Here is a 21,418-nt window from a genome sequence, read left to right on the forward strand (position 1 = left end):
GAGCACTCCCTGCTTTCCATAGAAGTTGTTTGAGCTCTTTATTTTTGAACTTAGTGTTAAAGTTACTACAAACATGTCGAAGGCAGTGCCGATGATATCTAACAAATTGGAGCGAGGGATTCAGCCAATGCCGCGTCACAGCAGCTAAAATACTCTCAGCTCGATCAGATATCAAAGTCAATCCATGTCGATCCATGACAATATGTTCCTTGATATTTGCAATGAAGAACGACCAAGACTCCAAACTCTCCCTGTCGACAACAGCGAATGCAAGCGGTAATATTTTGCCATTGGCAGTGACAATCGTTGCTACAAGCAACACACTAGTGTATTTCCCGTATAAGAATGTACCATCTATGGTTATAACAGGCCTACAATGTCTAAATCCATCGATGACGGGTTTGAAAAACCAAAAAACAAAGTGGAAGACGGGCATAATGGTTGTATTTCCGGTATATCTATGCTTCCATTGCCCAATGGTGCCAGGATTAGATGTTTGTAATGCATACATGAATTTAGGCAACATCCTATATGATTCATCCCAATCCCCGAATATCATTCTAATTGCCTTTGCCCTTGCATGCCACGCATTCTTGTATGATATACTATAGTTCATGGTCTTTTTTATATCTTCGATGACATTCTTAATGGGCATATCAGGTTCATTCTGCATACGACAATACCTATGAGTTAGATTATTTTTGTGTGAACACTTTAAACAAACAAATATGTATATAAATGTAAACATTTATTTTGTATACTCACCGCAACTTGTCCCAAAAGATGAGAAGCAATGTAACTGGAGCTAATATTTGTGTGGTCCCTGTTCATTCGTGGGTATAAACAATGGTGAGGACCCCTGTACTGCATTATTTCAAAAAGACCATGTATCCTACTAAGAGATGCACGCAACCACCATCTACAATCGTGCTTGCAAGCACACACCCAAACGTCTCGCTTGGAGGTTACGACTTTATACTCTCGATTATTTGTTGCATGGTACAATTTCACAGCATGTACGAGTTGCTTCTTATCAACGAAAACCATCCCTTTGTCCAACTCTGGATTTTCAACATTCCAGATTCGGTTACGGGGAACGACATCGCGGTTACTAATGTCAAAATCACCACCCATGTGAATGTTGTCATAGAAAGGGATTTCAGGTCTAGGTGGAATGGGGGCATTCTAAATATCAACGGGAGCGTCGGCATCATCTTCATCATCATCATCTGATCCGCCCAATAAATTTTCTTCATCACACATTTCATTCTCATCATTGTCTAGGGCGACATTAGGACCGTACATGTCACTGTCAGCAAACTGCATAGAATTAACCGTTTCAGTCATATTACCAGCAACTTCAACTGGAGTGGTATGATGGCTGTAGGTGGGCACATCTTCAGTGTTATTGTGAAATTCAGTCTCGTATCCACCACGTGAACTTGATTCCCCACCATGGCCATGAAATGTCTGTTGTGTGTAGCCAGCTGCATAACATTCATTTGATTCATACATAGGAGACTGAAACACTGTCGTGTCAATCCTATGTGTCAGCAATGTAGTGAACGGATGAGGATCCATCTGTGTTATATTCAGAAGATTGTGTACAATCTCTTTCTCAATGTACACTTCCAAACAATTAGGTGGTTGGAAACTTCCACCGATACTTATTACGGTGTTTAACGCCTCATCGTCATTTATGGGTAATATTTTGTATTTGCTGATTGCTTGCCACTGGCGATAAGGATATCTATATTTGAAGATCAATCGGACTGTTTTCCCGTAACTTGCCATCTTGGGCATAAACATCTCCTCCAAATTGCCAAGTGTGGTGCCAAGTTGCACCCCATATATCCCTTTCGGCTCAGCATCATATGACACACCTTCATCGGGATCCCGAATTATGTTTCCCCCCAGTAGAAGATAATTGGAACAGTTGTCATATACTTGCTTCAATGAAACAATAAACATTAAATATCAACAATATACATATATCGAATTCTACTTCTAAAACAAACATTAAAAGAAGAACAATAAATTTTCAAGAAGTCACATTTATATCATAAGTGACATTTTCCTATCAAAATCAACCCTCTCATTTTTTGTCAATTTATATTTTCCAGGGTTGAAGGAACTGTAGAGGTGAAACATTAATTCAATTTATATTTTGTCAACTGTATATTTGTGTCTCAATTTGATTATTACTGCTTATTTTCTCATTTTTCTCAATTATTTTTATTCGTATAAAACAACAGCTGTGATTTCATCTCTACGTGGAGTTTTCATTTACTTCCTATGTGAAGACTCCTATCTTCTCTACGTGAATGTTCTTTGTTGTCATTGCTCTCTTGTCTTAATTTAAAAAAAAAAAACGTCACAACAAGTATACTTCTTGTGTTAATTCTTTTGAATTAGTGGCGAAAAATAAATTTTGAATCACATTGCAGCAATAACTTCATATGATCCCTCCGTTAATATGATCAATTTGTAAAAGGCATTCACTGAAAATAAATAAATAAATAAATAAATGACTCTACACAACCGTTAATTTAGGCAATGATTTAATCGTACGCATGTAAGCGGGACCAATTTTAAAAACACGTATTTTGTTTTCTTTTCATAAATCTTGATCTATTTTTTAGTATTTTCATAAGGTAGACAGATATATCACACATTTAAAAAACACTTCATTGTATGAAGAATTTTTCTTATGTAGTGAGACTGGACAAAATTGGACAAATCATACAAACATCTTAAATCATAGTGTAAGTTTTGTAGATAATTAAATATTTCTTCCATTGAGTTGAAAGAACGCGATTGATATGGACAATATAAAATAGAGGTTGCAAACATTGTTATTAATTTTTTAAAACTGGTTATCCAATTCTTCAGATTCATGGACAATATAAGTTAATTTGATTTGCTCAAACTTGTGCCTAGGGACCTTAATGACAAAGTTATTTCCTATGTGAACTAGTAACCCTCGTCCACTTTGTAGAGGTCATAGAGGCTTTCTTATAAAATTAAAACAAAAAGCTCATTTTGGATCGTTCTGAAAAATAAGAAAAAAAATTTAATTTATTTACTCCTTTTTTTTCTTAAACATACAAAAACAAAAAAATAATTAGAGAGATAATTTATAATGGCCAAAAATTAGAGAGAATTAAATTGAAGTTGGTGGTTAAATGTATGGACTAAATTTTGGATAGTTAACCATGTGAATCTATCGGGCCATCCGTACCAATTATTTGGTATTACGAAACACAGGCTTACCCATTAAAGTGCCATTTTTTTTTTTTCCTTCTTACCTACGAAATTGCTATGGACTATTAATTAAAATAGTTTAAGACTCTTTTCATGCATATATTATAACTAGTCTAATAATGACTTCTAATTATATAAATAAAAATAAAAATTATTAAAACATAATGTTTAGATTTTCCTTTTCAATGGTGGTGGACAGTCACAAAGCGGAAGTGGCGATAAGTCACTTCGTTCAATACCCATTAGAGAGAATTAAATTGAAGTTGGTGGTTAAATGTATGGACTAAATTTTGAATAGTTATCCATGTGAATCTATCGGGCCATCCGTACCAATTATTTGGTATTACGAAACACAGGCTTACCCATCAAAGTGCCATTTTTTTTTTTCCTTCTTACCTACGAAATTGCTATGGACTATTAATTAAAATAGTTTAAGACTCTTTTCATGCATATATTATACCTAGTCTAATAATGACTTCTAATTATATAAATAAAAATAAAAATTATTAAACATAATGTTTAGATTTTCCTTTTCAATGGTGGTGGACAGTCACAAAGCGGAAGTGGCGATAAGTCACTTCGTTCAATACCCATTAGAGAGAATTAAATTGAAGTTGGTGGTTAAATGTATGGACTAAATTTTGAATAGTTATCCATGTGAATCTATCAGGCCATCCGTACCAATTACTTGGTATTACGAAACACAAGCTTACCCATCAAAGTGCCATTTTTTTTTTTTCCCGTCTTACCTATGAAATTGCTATGGACTATGAATTAAAATAGTTTGAGACTCTTTTCATGCATATATTATAACTAGTCTAATAATGACTTCTAATTATATAAATAAAAATAAAAATTATTAAAACATAATGTTTAGATTTTCCATTTCAATGGTGGTGGACAGTCACAAAGCGGAAGTGACGATAAGCCACTTCGTTCAATACCCATTAGAGATAATTAAATTGAAATTGGTGGTTAAATGTATGGACTAAATTTTGAATAGTTATCCACGCGAATCTATCGGGTCATCCGTACCAATTATTTGGTATAACGAAACACAAGCTTACCCATCAAAGTGCCATTTTCTTTTTTTTCCTTTTTCCCTACGAAATTGCTATGGACTATTAATTAAAATAGTTTAAGACTCTTTTCATGCATATATTATAACTAGTCTAATAATGACTTCTAATTATATAAATAAAAATAAAAATTATTAAAACATAATGTTTAGATTTTCCTTTTCAATGGTGGTGGATAGTCACAAAGCGAAAGTGGCGATAAGTCACTTCGTTCAATACCCATTAGAGAGAATTAAATTGAAGTTGGTGGTTAAATATATGGACTAAATTTTGAACAATACAATGTGAATCTATCGGGCCATCCGTACCAATTATTTGGTATTACGAAACACAGGCTTACCCATCAAAGTGCCATTTTTTTTTTTTTCCTTCTTACCTACGAAATTGCTATGGACTATTAATTAAAATAGTTTAAGACTCTTTTCATGCATATATTATAACTAGTTTAATAATGACTTCTAATTATATAAATAAAATTAAAAATTATTAAAACATAATGTTTAGATTTTCCTTTTCAATGGTGGTGGACAGTCACAAAGCGGAAGTGGCGATAAGTCACTTCGTTTAATACCCATTAGAGAGAATTAAATTGAAGTTGGTGGTTAAATGTATGGACTAAATGTTGAATAGTTATCCATGTGAATCTATCGGGCCATCCGTACCAATTATTTGGTATTACGAAACACAGGCTTACCCATCAAAGTGCCATTTTTTTTTTTCCTTTCTTACCTACGAAATTGCTATGGACTATTAATTAAAATAGTTTAAGACTCTTTTCATGCATATATTATAGCTAGTCTAATAATGACTTCTAATTATATAAATAATTATAAAAATTATTAAAACATAATGTTTAGATTTTCCTTTTCAATGGTGGTGGACAGTCACAAAGCGGAAGTGGCGATAAGTCACTTCGTTCAATACCTATTTCAAAAACTTTTTCAAATTTTCTTAAGTTTTCAAAGGAAATTTTAATTTGTACTATAATGCTGTTATATGTATTACAAATTCAGCTCATTAACTTTTTTAATCATATTCTAGGTGCCTGACCCCAAATATAGTGAAATAAACCAAACGAAATTAAACCAAAATTTTTTTATTTAAATAAAATAGAGTCAAAATTAAATATTTTGAGACAACATGATATTTTCATTTATTATTTTGAAGTCAATCAAAATATTTTTTTTGAATAAAATAGAGTCAAAATTAAATATTTCAGAGAACATGATCTTTTATTTGAGAGAACATGATCTTTTCATTTATTATTTTGAAGTAAATACAAATTTTTTTTTTTAATAAAATACATTCAAAATTAAATATTTTTTGTTTAATAATTACATTTAGTAGAAATTAGACATTTTGATTCAAAAAATATAGACATTAACAATTTCTGAAGCATAATTTGATTCAAAAAATATAGACATTTTGATTCACAAGCATAATTTCAAAATTTCAATTTCTGATTTCAAATTTCAAAATATAAACATTTTGTAATTCCAATTCAACAATTCTCAATTACATGAATTTCGTAATATTACATTAACAATAATGAATTATATGAATTTCAAATTTTTAAATTTTATTCTTAATTAAACAAAATTACTTTTAAAACCTTAATTTCAAACCATAATTTCCTTTTAATTCCTCTTAACAAGCAAAAAAAAAAAACTCACAAACATAATTTCAAAATTCCAATTTCTGATTTCAAATTTCAAAATATAGACATTTCATAATTTCAATTCAACAATTCTCAATTACAATGAATTTCATAATATGACATTAACAATTATCAATTATATGAATTTCGGATTTTTTAATCACGATTCTTAATTAAAAAAAATTACTTTTAAAACCCTAATGTCAAACCCTAATTTCCTTTTAATTCCTCTTAACAAGCAAAAAAAAAAAAAACAATTTCCAATTCAACAAATATAAGTTGGTTTATTCAAAATTCAAAATATAGACATTTTGATTCACAAGTATAATTTCAAAATCCCAATTTCTGATTTCAAATTTCAAAATATAAACATTTCATAATTTCAATTCTCAATTCTCAATTCTCAATTATATGAATTTCATAATATGACATTAACATATTTATGATTTATGAATTTATGAATTTCATAATTCCAATTTTCAATTCTCAATTCTCATATTTATGATTTATTTAAAAAATTCCAAACCTGATTTATGATTCAAAAGCATAAAAATTCACAAGCATTAGAACCCTTAATAATGTGAAGCCTAAAATGTCATCCTAAAAGGATGTGTGAACAATCTGATATCGAGAAACAATTATCATTAGAACCCTAATTTCATAACCACACTGATAAAGCGTAAAAAATCCAAACCCAAATATTCAATTCACAAGCAACATCCAAAAATTCAAAAGCATAAAAAATTCCACAAATTCAAAAGCATTCACATTTCTGATTTCTCATTTCCAAACCCTGATTTCTGATTTCAAAAAATTCCAAACCCTAATTTCATAACCACACTAATAAAACCCTAACACATTTAATAATTCACATATAAAACCCTAACATTCACAGCAAATTAAAACACATTCACATTTTCACAAACACAAAAAATAAATACATAAAATTAGGGTTAACTGTCATACCACGGAGAGAGAGAGAGAGAGCAGAGATCAGGGTGAGAGCAGAGAGCAGAGATCAGGGTGAGAGCAGAGAGCAGAAGCAGAGCGAGATCGAGTGAGTCTGAGAGCAGAGGGAGATGGAGAGTGAGAGATGAAGAGTCTGTAGATCGAGCAGAGACGAAAAACCTAAGTGTGAAAAACATGAATGTAAATGACGGGGTTCGTCTTTTATAGCAGTGTGAAAAACGCTTTTTCAATTAGCGTTTTCATTTAGCTACAGTGAAGTCGCCATTAGAAATAGCGTTTTATTCACAAAGGTGATGCACAGTGAAGTCGTTATTCTGAATAGCGTTTTCTCAAGAATGAAGTGCTATTCATAATAGCGTTTTATAATTCAGGTTTAAAATCGCTATTCAGAACAGCGTTTTCTTAATTAAAATCGCGATTCACAATAGCACCTTAATTATTCATCAAATTTTGGCCTCCAAACAGTTAAAGCGCGATTTGTAATAGCGCTTTAGCTTAATTTGAGAATTCCGTCAAAACTATGCCTAGTTTGGGAAATAGGAGGCAAAAGAGGCTTAGTTTGAGAAAAAGCCCGCAGTTTCATGTCCACTGCATCTGTGATTTTCTGTTGTTAACTAATAAAACCACGTGGTATTATGTCATAGTGTAATGGACTTAATGGAAAGTTTTAAATAATGACAGGTGAGGATCACTTAACCCCACCCCACCTCATTTGGGACTTTCAATTGGTTGATAGTACCATAAAAATAGTATTACCGTGCACATAATTTTTTCATGTTTACCACGTAATCATCCTTCTCAATTCTTCATATTTCTTTTATTTGTTCTCAATAAGAAACAGAAAAAGTAGCGAGGAGGGATGCAGGTGATCGGAAAGTGTGGGGGAGGGGTGGCAAACAATAAGAGTGTGAGAGAAAAAGGAGACAAAAATTATATAGGGGTATTTTAGTAAATTCAGTGTAGATTCCACCCCTTTGTAATTTTTATTTTTATTTTTATTTTTTTTATACTTTTTTCCACATTCTAACTAATTAAAATAATTCTTTATTGGTTTGTAATATTTTATCCAACATGTTTTTCTTTTTCTTTTTCTATTTCTTTTTCTTTTTTATCCAACATTTCTTTCCTGTTTTTGAGATATTATTATGTCCACCTTGACAAATAGCTTACAGACCTGTGGTAATGATCCACTAACAAACACGCGCACTACAATTTGAATAATAACTAATAACTGATGTTCGCTAATAAAAAGGAAAAAAAAATTCTTGAATCATAAAATTACCTAATATAAATATATTTTTGTAAAGCAAGCCATATTCTTGTTTATTTATTTTTCTAACACTGTTTGCTTGTTCACGTTTTATATGGGTCATACAACATGGATTTTAGGTATGCTTGCTGGCAAGATGATAGCATTGTCCCCAACCCAACAATCTACCCGAGGGATTCGATGGCTTTGCTTTCAAGTTACAGTTTTGTAACAAAGTTGAAAAGGCTAATGTCAACGATGCTTTGTTGCTGAATTCACTCACGGTTTTGTGTCTCCTATGCTATTCAATGCTCTATTTAATTGCTATAATTTATGATTTATCACCAGGAAATTGATTAGGTTATGATCAGTTTATTGCTAACAGAGAGAACGTTGATGAGAAGTAGTTGTGAACACACTATTATATAATACATTGATATCTACCGAAACAAGCATGATGGGGGAAAATGTTACTTGCTTCTCTCCATCGTACTCCTTACACGTTGCAAAACACGAACAAACTCATAAAACAATGAGAAGTCTAAATCTCCGACGCTGTCACCATCTGCAGCCATTGTAGGAATTTTTGAAGAGTAAGTGTACGGGTTCTGACAAATGATAAAGTCAAAACCGCCGAACTGCTTAATTAGACTCTCAAGCTTGTTACTTGCTAGCCTTTGAATGCCCTCAATCTGCACCAACTCCCCAGTTTGTCCCGTACTCTGCCACCACTTCTTGAGAATCTTCCGCTTTCTTTCACAAGGCTCTATTGACACCACCCCTTTTAAGCGAATCCCAAGACGGTGCAGAGAAATTTCTGCACCGCCAATTCCACTGTAAATTGATAGTACAGTAAGTCCTCCTGGGTACAAAGATTTTAACACGGATAAATGGTACCCCAACGTGTCTATCTGGAAGGAATGTTTGAGTGATTGAAGTCTTTCCTTTAGGCTAAGCTCAGAATCACGAGTATGATTCAACGGGTAACCCAGAATTCGCTCTAGATGTTCTGGTTCTACAGGGCCTAGTTTGTGACGACCAACCCACACTAGGTTCAATGCCCTGCACTGATGGAGGAGATCTCTCTGCTTTTCTGCTGAAAGTATTCCTTTGGAATCTGTCAATATCTTTCCAAGCCTATCGCATAATTCTGAGACTCCATTAATTTCAAAACTGATGCAGCTCAACTGCTTCCTAGGATCCCACAACGGCCACCATTTCTTCGTATGCGGTATTGCTGCTTCTATTGTCATTGGCGGCTTTGGAGCAATATGAAACCTGTTCTGGGAAGGAAGATTGTGTATGTAGCCTTCCTTCCTACTCAAGGCCGAGAAGAACTGACTGTTTACAAATTCCGGCTCGATTGCATACAAGAACTGTGATATTTTGACCCAACAGTCTTGAGATAAATTCATCACATTTCCATAAAAGAAATACGGAGCTTTAGCTACCATTTTATCAACACTCTGGCATGACTTGGGTTTGGACAGTGTGGGCATTCCTAAACCATCAATCCGTCTAGGCTTATTACCAAGCTGTCCTTGAGGTACAGGCGCCCGCTCTTGTTTTGGTCTTTTCAAACTGCTTAACTCCAAATATTCTTCTCTTGGCCTTTTTCCTTTATGCTTCTCTAAGTCAAGATCCTTATACCTAGAAACAGCTATTCGGCTAAACTCCTTGGTTTTCAGTGTCAATGGATCTAAAGAATTGTTACTTGGATCATCTTCCACCCCCCTAGCCCAAGACCTATAATTAATTCCAGTATTTGAAAATTTCTTGTTGAAAGAGGTCAAGGGATGCTGCAAGAAACCAAAAAAAAAAGTTCCAGATGTCATAAACCAACCGATAGAAACACTGTAGTAGTAAGCAAGAACAAAAACCAGCATGCAATAAAACTTTCCCACATTGCCTGAGCACAGAGTAATGTGCAGTATGTAAGTGTGAGGGCAGTCTCACCTCAACAACTAGTTTTTGGGGTTGAGTTCGACACAAAACCGTGTAACATAGTTTCATAGCCAGAGTACCTAGGAATGGGTAGGGTGTGTGTCGCTACTTGTGAGGGAGGGTGTGAAGTGAAGTCCCACATCACCTCATTACAAAGGTAATGTGCAGTATATAATGCACCCTCACTTCAATAACTAGCTTTTGGGGTTAAGTGTGCGTGTCTCTGGCCTGCAGTGTGAGGGCACCCATAGTTCAATAACTAGTTTTTAGGGCTGAGTTCTACCCAAGACCGTGTAACACACACAAGACCAGAAAAGCTCAGATACAAAGGCAACAAAAACACCAGGAAATAAAGAACTACCCAAACTGCAGGTTTAAATATTATCTCAAATCTTGCAAGCAAATGCTTTTTTTGAAGATCAATGCGGTCAAATTGATCAAATGGAGCTTCAATAGAAAGTTTCAAAACCTAAGCACAAACATCAAAGCAGCTGGCCTATAGTTGCAAGATCTGTTACGTCAACTTATATTTTTGTCAATTGTTCTGAGCATTGTAAACAGAAAATGAACAGCAGTATGGTTTATACAAAACAAATGAGAATGTTAGTAAAACAAAACATGACTGGTCATACAAAAGGACACTAACCTTGTTTTTGACATTGCAAGCACCACCAATTTCATCTGCACAAATTGAGTTGGCAAGCTTGGAAATGGGAACTTCAGAACCTGAAAGACAGCAAAAATGGCTAATAACTAGAAAAATTGGCAGCAAATGGTCTGCATGCCTGACCTAGAACAATGATGAAATGACTGGTGTGGGTACTTGTATCAAGCCCAATACGCGGCAAGCCCTACGGGTGCCACATCACCAAAACCCCACCCACGTGGCAGACCAATAAGGCACCAAGTGGGCATGTCATATGTTTGATACATGGCGAGCCCTACAGGCGCTGTGTACCAAGGCACCACTCAAAACCAAGCCTATATGCTTAGCCTAAGCGGGAGCATACATATAAGCCCAAATATATCTAAATATGAAGAGCCCTGCAACAGGCAGTACCATGGCCCCTCAGGGCCCATGGTCCTTCATAGCTCGCTCCAAGACCAAACAACAACGTAATCAGCCCCCGGTTCACTTGGACTTGAATTGATAAACACTGGCTCTCCTAAACATTGAGATAGGCCTGCGGCCCATTCTCTTACTTGGTCGCTTGGAAACGAGCCCTTCTCCTAAACATTGAGATAGGTCCGCGGCCCATTCTCCTACGTGGTCGCTTGGAAGCGAGCCCCTAGCTCTCCTAAACACTGAGGTGGGCCTTGGCCCATTCACCTACTTGGATGCCTGGGTTGGGAGCAAGGCCTATGCACCACTGCTCGGGATCATCAGAGCATATTGGACTGGCGGCTGAGGACATAGGATCATCAAGATGGTTGTCTTCTTGCTAAGACTACTCCATCTCGACCAGGCTTGGGGAAGAGGCAACAACGACCTTACATTCATATCATCCAATGCATATACAAAACGTTACTTTCCGCCTGCCATAAAACGTTGCTCTCCGCCTGCCATCAAGCCACAGACAGCAGAAGGGCTTATATCACTTCTGGCAGAGTTGAGGAGAACGAGCCACCTGTTCAACAGTTTTCTTGAGCTTCAATACTCCTGTGGCTTATATAACGTATCGTATATGCAGCAAGACACAACAACAACACAACTCCATAATTCTAACACACTAAGTCCCACACTTAAACATCCCCTCTCACACTTTACATCAGTGTTCAAGGTCCATCACTGCCAACCTCTCCCTCTCCAAGCTTGCCTTGACCTCCTCCTCTCCACCTCCTGTGATCTTAGGCCATTGAAGTGCCCGCCATCTTCCTAGACTACCTCTAACCACACCTCTCACCCACAACTGGATAGAAATTTCACAAATTCTTCAAGAAACAAAATAAGTAAGGAATGCTGTAGATTCAGAAAGGAATTTAAACTCTCATTTGCATCACTAACTAAAAATGGTTCAATGGTCATTTATGCAACATCCATTTCAGTAGGTTTAAGATCATTGAAACATCCACTTAAGTAGGTTTAAAAAAATGGAAACTGAAAGGAAAATAAATAAATGAAAAACAGAAGAAGCTCGAAGAACAAAAGAGGAAGAAAAGAAAACTTAAATGGACATAAATTTGCTTTATTTCCTATACCAAAGTATTAAAAATAGCACATAAGGCCGATGGAACATTGATGTATATTCAATATTAGTGCAATAATTACCCACCATACTTCTCAATAGCTGCAGAAATTTGATTCTCTGAGAATCCCATTTCAAGCAAACGAAGTGTCTTGTCCGTAATCAACTTAGAAGCTTCCTGTAGAATTTAGATGGATTAGCTAACCATAGGCCATATGACATTCAAGAACTAAGCTAATTAATCCAGGAAAACATAGAAACGAATTAATGCACAGTTAAACTTGCTAAACTTGATGCTCAACTTCGTGAAGTTAAAACTATACCCATCCACCTAGCCCTAGATGTAAAGCCAAGTACATTTATTTTTTTCTTTTGTTGCCGATCATTCAAAAAAAGAAAAAAAAAGAAAAAAAATAGTCAAGTACTTTTTTGATCTAATCATCCTCTAAGTTCATAAGAAACATATGCCTCCGTTTGGGAAGTGGGTTGACTTTTTGGCTTTTTTGCTTTTTTGACTATTTTAGCCTGGGCTAAAAAGTTTGGTTTGGGAAGGGTTTTTTGGCTTTTTGGATTTTTTTGTGAGAAAAGAGTGTAATGATTATGGGTTGAATGTGATGTTTTGTTTATTGTAGCTAAAATAGCCTATTTTGTCTTTTGTGACTATTTTAACCACAAACCAACTTGCCAAATAGTAACACCTAGATCTGGCCAGCATGTATAGATCAATCACAATGTTAAATTATTATTCTTATCTTTACAGAGCTATCATAAATCTATGTTTATATAATTCCTTAGGAGAGCAATATCTGTCTAAGATCTTTCCAATTTTCATCTCTTCTCTTCATAATGTGCACATAAATTGTCCTCATCTGCAGTCCTATCAAATATGAGATGGTAACGCCATGTATGCCAAAGAAAATCATTGCAAAGTAATGCATTAAACCACAAATGTAAGTCGGGGCTGAACCATTTTAAACTAATGGAGCTTATATGATAATTATCATAGACAACGAAAAGCAATAAACAGTGACCTGTAGGTCAATGACAGACAAATTCTTGTCAAACCAAACTAACCATGGCAAACTATATTGTGTGATGACCTTAATGCAGTGAACTGGATCACGATATAATGAATGAACAAATTATCAAGATAGAATATGTAGGCATGCATATAAAGGGCAGCCTAGTATACAAAGCTCCCGCCCTATGTCCACAGCTTTATCTCCACATGCGGAGAGGCTGTTTCCATGTTTCAAACCCATTAGGTTGCCATGGAGCAATCTTACTGCTACACCAAGGCCTGTCCTCAATATATATGTATATTAATATAATAAAAATAATAATAATAAAGAATCATCAACAAAGACCTTGTTCCTTTCTTCATTGCCGTGACAAGTGTTATCCTTATCATGTGCTTGGTGTTCAGATACCTGAGCAGCAAAGATAAAGTCCACCAGTTCATTGACTGGAGCATCTTCACCTGATACACAGCATTAGGATATTAGAGTTAGAGAGAGAGAGAGAGAGAGAGAGAGAGCCCTAATAACACAACTCCACACATGTTAAAACAATGAACTACTAATACCAACCATATTAGTTGTTTGTATAACTGAATCTGAGAAACAGAAGACTTTTAAAAAACTTGAATCTTTTTTTGGGTGGAAAAAAAAAAAAAAAAAAAAAAAAATTGAACTGAAAATCATAAAGTACTTATATAGAAGCAAATCCTTGATGATTTTTTGCAGATGTATGGGCATAAAAAACATGAGCACACACATAAATTTTAATATTTGGAAATTTGAACACGTGTTGGATTAAAGAAAGAACCACCCAAAATCTAGGCATGTTGACATGGCTAAAGGGGACTTGTACTGACAGAAAGTAAGTCTCCATATAATTGTGAAAGTTCATTGAAAGAAAGACAAATGCACAAACCCATATGGGACAGAGAAAGGCTAAAAAAAATGCATACTGAGCTTCTCCATCGCAAAATTGATTTCATCCAGAGAGAAATTCATCATGAGCAAGGATGCTCTTCTGTCATCATTTACTGCATTATGTATATCAGTCTCCTGCAGTGGACTGTGGATTAGACCAAACCAAAGACAACTTAAACAATCCAAAAACTTGAAGAAAATAACTAAAATGACAGTTGTTATACCTAATGAAATAGGCAATCTACTGCTAATATATGATACAAGAACAACCACAATCAACTTCACATTTATCATAAAATTATAACCAAATAAAGCTGCTATACTTTGGCCAACAACATAATGGAATAAAAGAAAAGATAGATAACATGATTTAGTTTCACTTTCAAAGTCAGATATGTTCCTGGTCAAGATTATTATAAGAATTACATCATCCACATTTTGATCCAAACAAAATCTGAGACATCAGAAATATCCAAAGACTGTGGAGTGCTCAAGACTATGACTGGGACTCAATGATGGCATGATGCAGTGGCTAACTTCCATCATTCATAAAAATTATCTATGAAAAAATCAAAAATCGATCCCTCCTTTCCCCGTCCAATGGTGACTAAATTGGGCACACTTCTATAATACAAATCAAATGAGCACAATTATCACACAAACAAAATCCCAAGAGATACCTCTTTTGGACACATTTCCCCTGCAATGTTAGGGGAACAGCTTGTGTCCTTGTCATCACCAAACAAGCTTTCCAGAGAATCTGATGATTTGGAATTCTGTTTATGAAGAACCTGTTACATTTCAAAGCAGGTCATCAACTACTGATTATAACTTCCAACTAAAAAGGTCATAAAGAAAGGGGAATGGCTCAGCTATCCCTTTCACTTCTTTTCTTTTTAACATATGTTCTCAAAAAGAGTTTCACATCTACAAGAAAATCATAGAAGTGAAAGTTTGGTTGCAATTCATTTTGCTGCAATCAGGTGCTGTGTTCAATTCATTGCAGTGGCCTTCACACAAATTCTCTTACCATCTCTTAGTGTTTCATTGTCAGGTAGCAGTTCTCTTTGTCTACCGTAAGTTTTTTTATATTTTTTTATTTTTGAATTGTTGTTCTCTTGGGCCACAGAGTGCGAATCCTACTATAGAATTTTTTTTATAAGTTTTGGCTTAGTTTGGTTATGACTATATTTTGGTTACAAACCCCCCTAGGGCATTCTTTCAGTAAATTTAGCATAGAAAAATGTTTAAGACCACTAATTTAAGAGCACTAGGAGAGCACTAATTGGTGGGTCCCACTTATTGATGTGATGTTTTGGCCTTAAGTTTTTTTTTTTTTTTTCTTTTTTGAATTTCCACATCATTAGTGGTCAATTAGTGCTCCCAAATTAGTGAGATGAATCATTGTTGTTTAGCATATTAGCAGTCGGGCATGGGAGGTACTATATCTGTTTTCTGATAGAGACCTGTAACATAACACGATTAAAATTCAAACAACGAAATATTTATCAAGTCTTCTAAAAGGGAGAAAAAGTTTCAAGAAAAACCCATCAAAGTGCAAAATAGGCATTAATTTCAACTAAAAGGCTCCACTAGATACTATGAAACCAAAACATCAGCAAATTTGTCACTCTTGACAAAATTTTCCAGCAGATAAAAATAAATATATTGATAAATGGAGGAAAAACTAAAAATGATTATTTTGCAATATCATTGTCACTAGTTCGGGAACCGGATTGATGTTCGTCACGTTCTTTTGATCTTCCTGTTGTTCAATCTGATTGACACAAGGAAACCAACTATAGCAAATATGACTATTATATTAATTCCTTTGACTTATTCAAATTGGTCAAATAAAAACTCCACATCTTCCTTTGTGAAGATACATGCCAAAGAAGCAATCTATGTTGCACAGCCAAAATGACACCAACATACCTCTTTTGGATGACTATCTGCAGCTATTTCATCCTTCTTGTTACAAAATAAACCATCCAAAGAATCTGAGGACTCAGATTGTGGTTTTTGAAGAGCCTATTTCATTCCAAAGCATGCAATGTTTAATCATTAAAGCTTCTTATGTAAATGTGAAAAGCATAATGTATTGCACAGTTGATGTACTTGAATAAAATGTATGTAATGCATACAAATAATTTCTGGAGGCACAACTGGTTTATTTAGATTTTGCATTATAAATACAACAAGATATTTCGAAATTCGTTTCTATTTCTAAAAGCAGATTCCTCATTGGAATTTGGTTTCCTTTTCCTGAATTAAGGATCCATTTGTGTATCACTATCACTCTATAATCATTGGCTCTCTACCAATGAAGGGAAAATTTGACAAAGCAGCAGAGACAGAACAATCATTAAAAACAAGTAGTCAGGTCCACCGAGTTCTGACACTGAAGTACATAATTCAGTTGACAAAAAGTAAATACTTCCCACACACGGAAGAAACAGAGACATGGATTTTTCTCCCTGAATCAATTGAAGTGACTAATTCAAGATTTGAGAATGAATCATCACTATAGAAATTTCATATTTGAGAATTAATTGCGATTCAAGAATAAATCATTAGCATGGAATATTTCAAATTCAGGAATAAATAGTGATTAGATCATAAAATGTGTATTATGGTGGTAGCTACAAAATTCTGAACAGTGTCCAGGGAATAATAATCTAAGAAGCATGGACACTTTAAAGAAGGGGGCATGTCCTTGTACAAAACCAACACTCATCATGCCCTAACATGTGTCAGGCACACATTGAAACATTTTCTATAGTTCTTTTAATGTATTGCGAATCGGGCATGCTTTGGGGGTCACACATGTATATTGCTTAGATACACGTGAAACTCACATGGGCATATGGTTCCTAGCACAAGTTTTTTTTTAAAAAAAAAATTAATAAAAAATTTGGTGTGGTGGGTGGAAAAATCCTAACTTGAATTGGGGCATAATAAAGTGGGCCAAAGAGGAGGGCCCAAAACAAAAGGCCCAACTACGCATAGAGCCCGGGACAGAGGGACAAGCAATGTGAAGTTCCCCAGGAGGGAAAAACCATTTTTCCTAGTGAAAGGACCATTAGTCGGCAAGGAAAGGACAAATTGCTGATCAGACTAAATGAAGTGACAAGCGTTAGAGCAGCGTTGTCACTAATATGGGAAAATAAATAAATTCTAGATGTCAAATCTAAATATTTCTTAATAGAGTTCGATACTACCAGCACATATTTCTGTCAAAAGTAAGTATATAGACAAGAAAAGCTTAAAAGCAGCTATGCAAGTTGGGCTACGGACCATTATTGATGGGGTCATTAGTAGATCATACGTTATTTTTATTTTTAGCAACAGCAAATCATTTTATGTATCTTGCTAAAAAGAAAAATATATATATATAATGAGTACAAACAAGTAGATAGTTGATGATCAGAAAAAAAGATAAAACTAAAAAAGTATAAAATGAGTGACTAAAAAGTATAAAGCGAGTGAGTAAACAAACAAATATAAAGTTAATTATGAGATATTTTATTTATATTTTCCTTCAACTAATGAACATAGAGACCTTCATACAATATTTTTGAGAACTAAAACAATCTAACATTATACCACCACACAAGAAAGGTTCTCACTTACAGAATATGCAAAGAGCGTCTCCAGTAATAAGTCAACATCATCTTCACCTAAATTGAAAAGGAAATACTTTCTGGTCAAGATCATTAAAGAAAGGATAAAATCAACAACGAAAATCACATTACAAAGTTTGCTTTTGTGCACAACATTACATACCCTTTTCTTCAATCACTTTGTCAACAAGAGATTGTGAGAATCCCATCCCTATGAAAGATGATCTTAAATTGGTCCCTGATGAGCTTGCAACATTGTCCTAGAATATATATTTTCCAAGAAAAAAAAAAAGAGCAAAAAATAAAATAAAATTATTAGTTGTAAATTTACTGTCCAGTTTCTAATGAACTTTCAAGAAAAGTAAACAATTCAGTCCAAATGTCCAGTGGCAAAAATTCATTATTGCACAGAGAAATGACACCAAAACAAAATTACACATGATCCATGCACGAAATTTATTATTCAAAGATAGCAACAGACATAGAATAGAGTATAAAAAGGTCTAAAGGTTCCCTGTGCTTGACCTGATCCATAGTTTTGTCAGGATGATTATCGAAAGAAGACAATGCTTGGTGTGCAGCAAAAAATTCTAGACATTGCTAGCAATGTAGGGAAACTAGATAAATGAGCATTAAAAGAAAAAACAAATTAAAATGTATGCCTCCATGCAACATAGAGCAACAATTAAAAATTTGGAGCAAACATGTGACCAAAAAAAAAAAAAAAGCACTGCCGCCCACCATTTCCTTACTGAGTTACAGGATTATAATAAAAGGATATCCAACAGAGAAGCATAATCCAACGTGTCTACAACTTTTGCCATGTTCAAAAAAATTACTTAATACATCAAAACGGTAAATTCAGCGATTTAAATGTCTAATTGTTAAAAAAAGATTACTCTAGACTAAAAGTACCTTAAATTCTTATTGCGTAAACAATAGTACAAGTCTACTCTTATCGTACCACAATTTAGAGTATGTGGTGTACCGCCTTCCTATTCCTATTCCACTTACCGGAACGATCCATGTTCCAGGTAACATAGCTCTTGAGAAAACAGGCAAAATATCAGAAACTATAGCACAGAGCCATAGACAAAAACTTTTTTTGTCAGACATAAGTATATTTTCCATTGGGTAGCAGACTCTAAATGGAAACCACATGAAGGCCTGCATCTGCATTCATAGCATTTTTCTCTATGGATGGTAGCAGCAGCAGAGATTATAAATGCTTTTTAGATACATATGGGAAAACATAGAATAGCTCGCTATTGCCCAACGAATTATTCAGTAAAAAGGTTGCCACATGGAAGAAGAACCAGCAGGTCATACCCATTTTGACACTGCAAAATGGGTGTTAATTTTCTAGTTTCATTTTCTTTGTTTATCCAGCATCTTTTATGCGGAGTTGTAAGTGTTATAAGTATGGCTTGTAAAATCATTAATTTTCATGGTTTGGAACATGTATTCGCTCATTCTGTTTTTTTGGTGCTTCTACAGCTTTTCAAATGAAGCTGTTTATTGTTATGATTTGCTGTGAAAGCGACCAAATAGCTTTTGCAATGATCCTATAATCCATAACAAACAATTAAAACAATGATTCACCAAAATAAAGGACTCAAAATAAACACTAATTAAATATAACTACTATAAGACATGACAAAACAAAGTAGGAAAATTAAAAGATCCAAATAAGCAAAAGAATAATCAATTATCTACAAAAGTGGGACATACCCCAATATGCCTTGAGTGAATTTTATCTGGTGGCAAGTCCAAAATATCATTCTTTGGCATGGTCCCTGCCTCACCGTCCTGTTCTGATGAATTTCTGTTGTCTGTAAACTCTGTTATCTCATGCTATAAAACAAAAGTAAGAGATAGGGTGTGTGAATACATTCAATTGCATTAGAAGAAAATTAATGGCCAATGATTGTATATACCATATTGACACAAAAAAACTTGGCGGCAAAGCTAGACAGAAGTAGTGTATATACTACCACAAACTGCAATGAGTCTCTGCAAAAGAAATAATCAAATCAGCCTACACATGGAATGAAGAAACATGCAACTTTTAGAACTTCAGCATTCACAACGCAGTTCATGTGTACTATGGTTGAAGCACAATGTCTGTTGGAAACCAAATCTACTATGGCAACTGCACCGTGACGGAGGAAAGGGAAAGGAATAAGGTATGAAAGTGAATAACTTTAGGCCGTGTTTGGTTCAATTGAGCAAAATTCTCTTTTGTGCAAACTATCCAAACCAAGCCATATGTCCCAATCGATTGGAGTCGGCTACATGAATATATTTTTTCTTCCATTCTACACCAACATAGATGTAAATATGTACCAAAGCTTTTCACAGTAATGGTTAGCTGATTACACACAAATTTCAAGAATCCATATTGTAAAGAAATATTCCAGTCCTTTCACACAAAAAAACAAGCGCATGCTGTTTGGATTCGTTTCAGATCAAAATTCGAGAAAAATATTGTGTGCTGTTTGGATTGAGCCTTCATCAAGCACTCAAGATCACAAGAAATGAACATTTTGGCCTCCAAAATCTATATAATTTTACTCCGATCCTTCCAAATCTAAATATTTCTACCTCCCTTTGCACAATTTATGAATTCCGCTACTGATCCAGAGATAACAATCGCAGAAATTCACAAATCCTTGGTACCAATACCTCACTCTGAATAACCGCAAACAAAATTACTCGACTTGACCATTGCCGCCTCAACCAAATTACATCAATCACGGACATAAATACATGAATATGCATGTGTATAAATATATATATATATATATATATAGAGAGAGAGAGAGAGAGAGAGAGAGAAGAAAAAGTCAAGAAACGAGAAAAAAAACGAGAAATGGAAATTAAAAGCAGAGCAAAGAGACCATAGTCGACAGCAAATCGAGCACAAATTTTGAAGAATTAAGATCAGAAATCATGATCGATACCCGGAGAAGAAGAAGAAGAAGAGTAAGAGATGTAGCTGATCGGAGATTTCACCGGAGACCTCAAATCCAAGTCGAGAAGAGCGGCGCGTCGAGTACACCTGACTGCAATTATAGATCAAATTGGAGTCCCAGAGAACTCGGAAGGAACGAAGAAGAAGACTCCGAGTCACTGTGACCTCTCTCTCACGGGCTTGGTACTCTAATTTCCGTACGTGAGTGAGTGAGGATATCTATCTGATCTGATATTATTTTGTGTAGTTAAATTATGGAAGACAGTGTGTGGGGCCTGAGCTGATGCATGTATCGCGCTTGTCATTTATGTGTGGGGGAGACTGCGGTAAAATTTAGGTGGTTGATGGGAATTTTTAACCGTTAATGGGTTGGTTTTTGTTTGTTTTGTTTAACCGATTAAAATATTAAAAAAAAAAAAAAGAAAGAAAAATTCTTTCCACACACTCACCCACCTCTGTGCACACTTAATAATTTATTTTTTTATTACAATTTTATATTAAAATAAAATTACTAAAGTATTCTTATGTTTTCCACC

The 21,418-nt window shown here is 34.7% G+C and overlaps 1 protein-coding gene across 4 annotated transcripts; it reads right to left on the bottom strand.

Annotated features, from left to right (window-relative positions):
- Positions 1-8,570: 8,570 nt before the first annotated feature.
- DRM3 (S-adenosyl-L-methionine-dependent methyltransferases superfamily protein) lies at positions 8,571-21,160 on the bottom strand. 4 transcript variants are annotated; one of them, XM_082872985.1, is made up of 12 exons: positions 20,872-21,160; positions 19,846-19,921; positions 19,640-19,762; positions 18,072-18,168; positions 17,919-17,965; positions 16,221-16,316; positions 14,966-15,076; positions 14,321-14,420; positions 13,716-13,828; positions 12,436-12,526; positions 10,809-10,888; positions 8,571-10,017 (listed from the first exon to the last, which is right to left on the bottom strand). In XM_082872985.1, the coding sequence occupies exons 2-12, from the start codon at positions 19,846-19,848 to the stop codon at positions 8,689-8,691; spliced, it is 2,190 nt and encodes a 729-aa protein (XP_082729111.1). In that variant the 5' UTR covers positions 19,849-19,921; positions 20,872-21,160; the 3' UTR covers positions 8,571-8,688. The 4 variants fall into 4 exon arrangements, with proteins under 4 accessions (XP_082729111.1, XP_082729113.1, XP_082729114.1 ...); XM_082872987.1 differs by having other exon boundaries at positions 20,931-21,107; XM_082872988.1 differs by lacking the exon at positions 16,221-16,316 and having other exon boundaries at positions 20,872-21,159.
- Between the last annotated feature and the right edge of the window lie 258 nt (positions 21,161-21,418).

The sequence above is a fragment of the Camellia sinensis genome, chromosome 6 (genome assembly GCF_055761805.1).
Source record: "Camellia sinensis isolate YWXY chromosome 6, ASM5576180v1, whole genome shotgun sequence".
In the NCBI taxonomy this organism is placed as follows: domain Eukaryota; kingdom Viridiplantae; phylum Streptophyta; class Magnoliopsida; order Ericales; family Theaceae; genus Camellia; species Camellia sinensis.

Coding starts and splice junctions, on each gene's coding strand:
- DRM3 (XM_082872985.1), bottom strand. Junction 18,169..19,639: donor TTCACTCAAGGCATATTGGG/GTATGTCCCACT, acceptor TATATATTCTAG/GACAATGTTGCAAGCTCATC. Junction 16,317..17,918: donor AGACGCTCTTTGCATATTCT/GTAAGTGAGAAC, acceptor GGAATGAAATAG/GCTCTTCAAAAACCACAATC.